The sequence below is a fragment of the Antrostomus carolinensis genome, unplaced genomic scaffold, assembly GCF_000700745.2.
Source record: "Antrostomus carolinensis isolate BGI_N321 unplaced genomic scaffold, ASM70074v2 scaffold44084, whole genome shotgun sequence".
Classification (NCBI taxonomy): domain Eukaryota; kingdom Metazoa; phylum Chordata; class Aves; order Caprimulgiformes; family Caprimulgidae; genus Antrostomus; species Antrostomus carolinensis.
Genome location: NW_010312219.1, coordinates 756 through 2,461, shown reverse-complemented (window position 1 = coordinate 2,461; position 1,706 = coordinate 756). Strand labels below are relative to the sequence as shown.

Genomic DNA, 1,706 nt, shown 5'->3' with positions numbered 1-1,706 from the left:
CCCTTCCAACCCAAACCAGTCTGTGGTTCTGGGATTCTCTGAAAGCCCCAGCAGCCCCAGCTGACCTCGGTTTCTGCCACAGGAGCTCGTACCCCAGCCTGGCAGAGGAGCTCTGGGCAGAAAAGTCTGAGCGAGGGCTCACAGCTCAGGAATTCCTTACACAACATCAGAAATAAGCTTCGAGGACAAAGAAGCGAAAAACATTAGCGAAAGCTTAAAGGAAGAAAAGCAGATGAGGAAGAAGAGGAGAACAAGACAAGGGAAGAAAAACAAAGTGCTCCCAGACTTATTTTGGTCAGACTGGTGTCCAGTGACCCATTTCACTGGTGTACAGCACCAAGGAGGAGCTGTTGTACTCGCACATCCCTGATCTGAGCACACAACCGACTCGGCTGCGGCGGATGGACCCTCACGTACCTTGGCTAATTTTTCTCCATCTTCCCTTTTCACCACTCTGTCCTGGGCTGAATCCACCTGCCGACAGTAACAGCAAAGAGCAAATGGGGATGATCTGTCAGGTCAGCAGTAGGTAACCCCCGCCCATGTGCCCATACACCCCCCAGACTCCCCTGCCCGCGGCTCTGTGAGGAGGAAGAGGAGGCTCTGATGAAGCCGTGGGGCTGGGCTCACCTTGTTTCCCAGTAACATGAGGACCACGTCTTGCTGCGCGTATTCATGAATCTCTGTCAGCCAAGCCTGGAGAAAGACAGCCAGAGAGAGGGGTAAGGAGCAGCTCTGGGGAGGGGAGGAAGAGGAGGAGGATGAAGGAGGCTCCCCCAGTGCCGGGAGCCACAGGCAGGGAGCAGCTGGGCCTGGAGATCCCCTGGGATTCAGCAGCACCCTGGGGAGAGGAGCTGCCTCTTTCCCCACGGCTGGATGCCAGCCAGCAGCCAGCGACTCAGCCCTGGGGACACCCTTTCTTTCCCAGAGGGTGGGTGAGTGGGCGCCCCAGGGCGTCACCGAGACCCAGGGGACCCACTTTGGCTGCTGCCCAAGCCCCAGTGCTCCAGGACAGCGGCCACCTTTCAGCCCTGCTGCCCACTCCGTCTGACCACAGGCGCCTGTAGGACTTCAACCCCAACTCCCCCTCGGTTGGGACGTTAAGACTAAAGCTCTTTTTGGGGTGTAAGGCTGAGGGTTTGCTGCAGGACGTGCCCCATCCCCACATCCTGGATGTGCTGTCCCCGTGCTGAGCACACTTGTCCCCACATGTGGCTGAACCTGCCTCCCCAAGCCATGGGGTGGCTTCTCTGCCCTCTAATCCAGCCTAATCTAATCAAACCTGCCCTAATTCCCAGTAATCCCTGACCCCGCAGTGCTAGCACTGCTGCAGCCCGTGCCCCAGCTCCGAGCACCGACACTGGGCTCATGGCAAGCACCGGGTGATCCCCGCTCCACCCAGCAGACACCTCTCCTCCACCCACCCAGCTCCTCAGGATGGAAAATGTCACCACCAGCAAGTCCCAGCTTGTGTGAAGCACTCCTGGGCTGGTGACACAGCAGCAGGGTGGCAGGACGTGCCCTGTCCCCCACTGTGGGGCTGCGGTCACAGGGGGGTGGCAGACATGGGGCTGCCAACAGAAGGATGCTCCAGAGCTCCAGACACCCCCAGCCAGGGGGTCAGGGTGGTGCAGGACCCCCCAGGACTCCCCAGGAGCTGGTGTGGTGGATCACGGCTCCCTGTCCCGGGGGGTTAATGTCACACG

At 59.6% G+C, this 1,706-nt stretch overlaps 1 protein-coding gene across 1 annotated transcript in view; it reads right to left on the bottom strand.

Moving 5' to 3' along the window:
• Window positions 1–696, bottom strand: part of LOC104524171 (ras-related protein Rab-26-like) — a gene marked incomplete at its 5' end in the record, with an annotated part of 1,442 nt that extends 746 nt beyond the window's left edge. Inside the window, 2 exons of the mRNA XM_010166961.1 lie at window positions 418–474; window positions 631–696. Coding sequence (XP_010165263.1) covers window positions 418–474; window positions 631–696 — 123 coding nt within the window. The remainder of the gene's footprint in view (window positions 1–417; window positions 475–630) is intronic.
• Window positions 697–1,706: the final 1,010 nt, after the last annotated feature.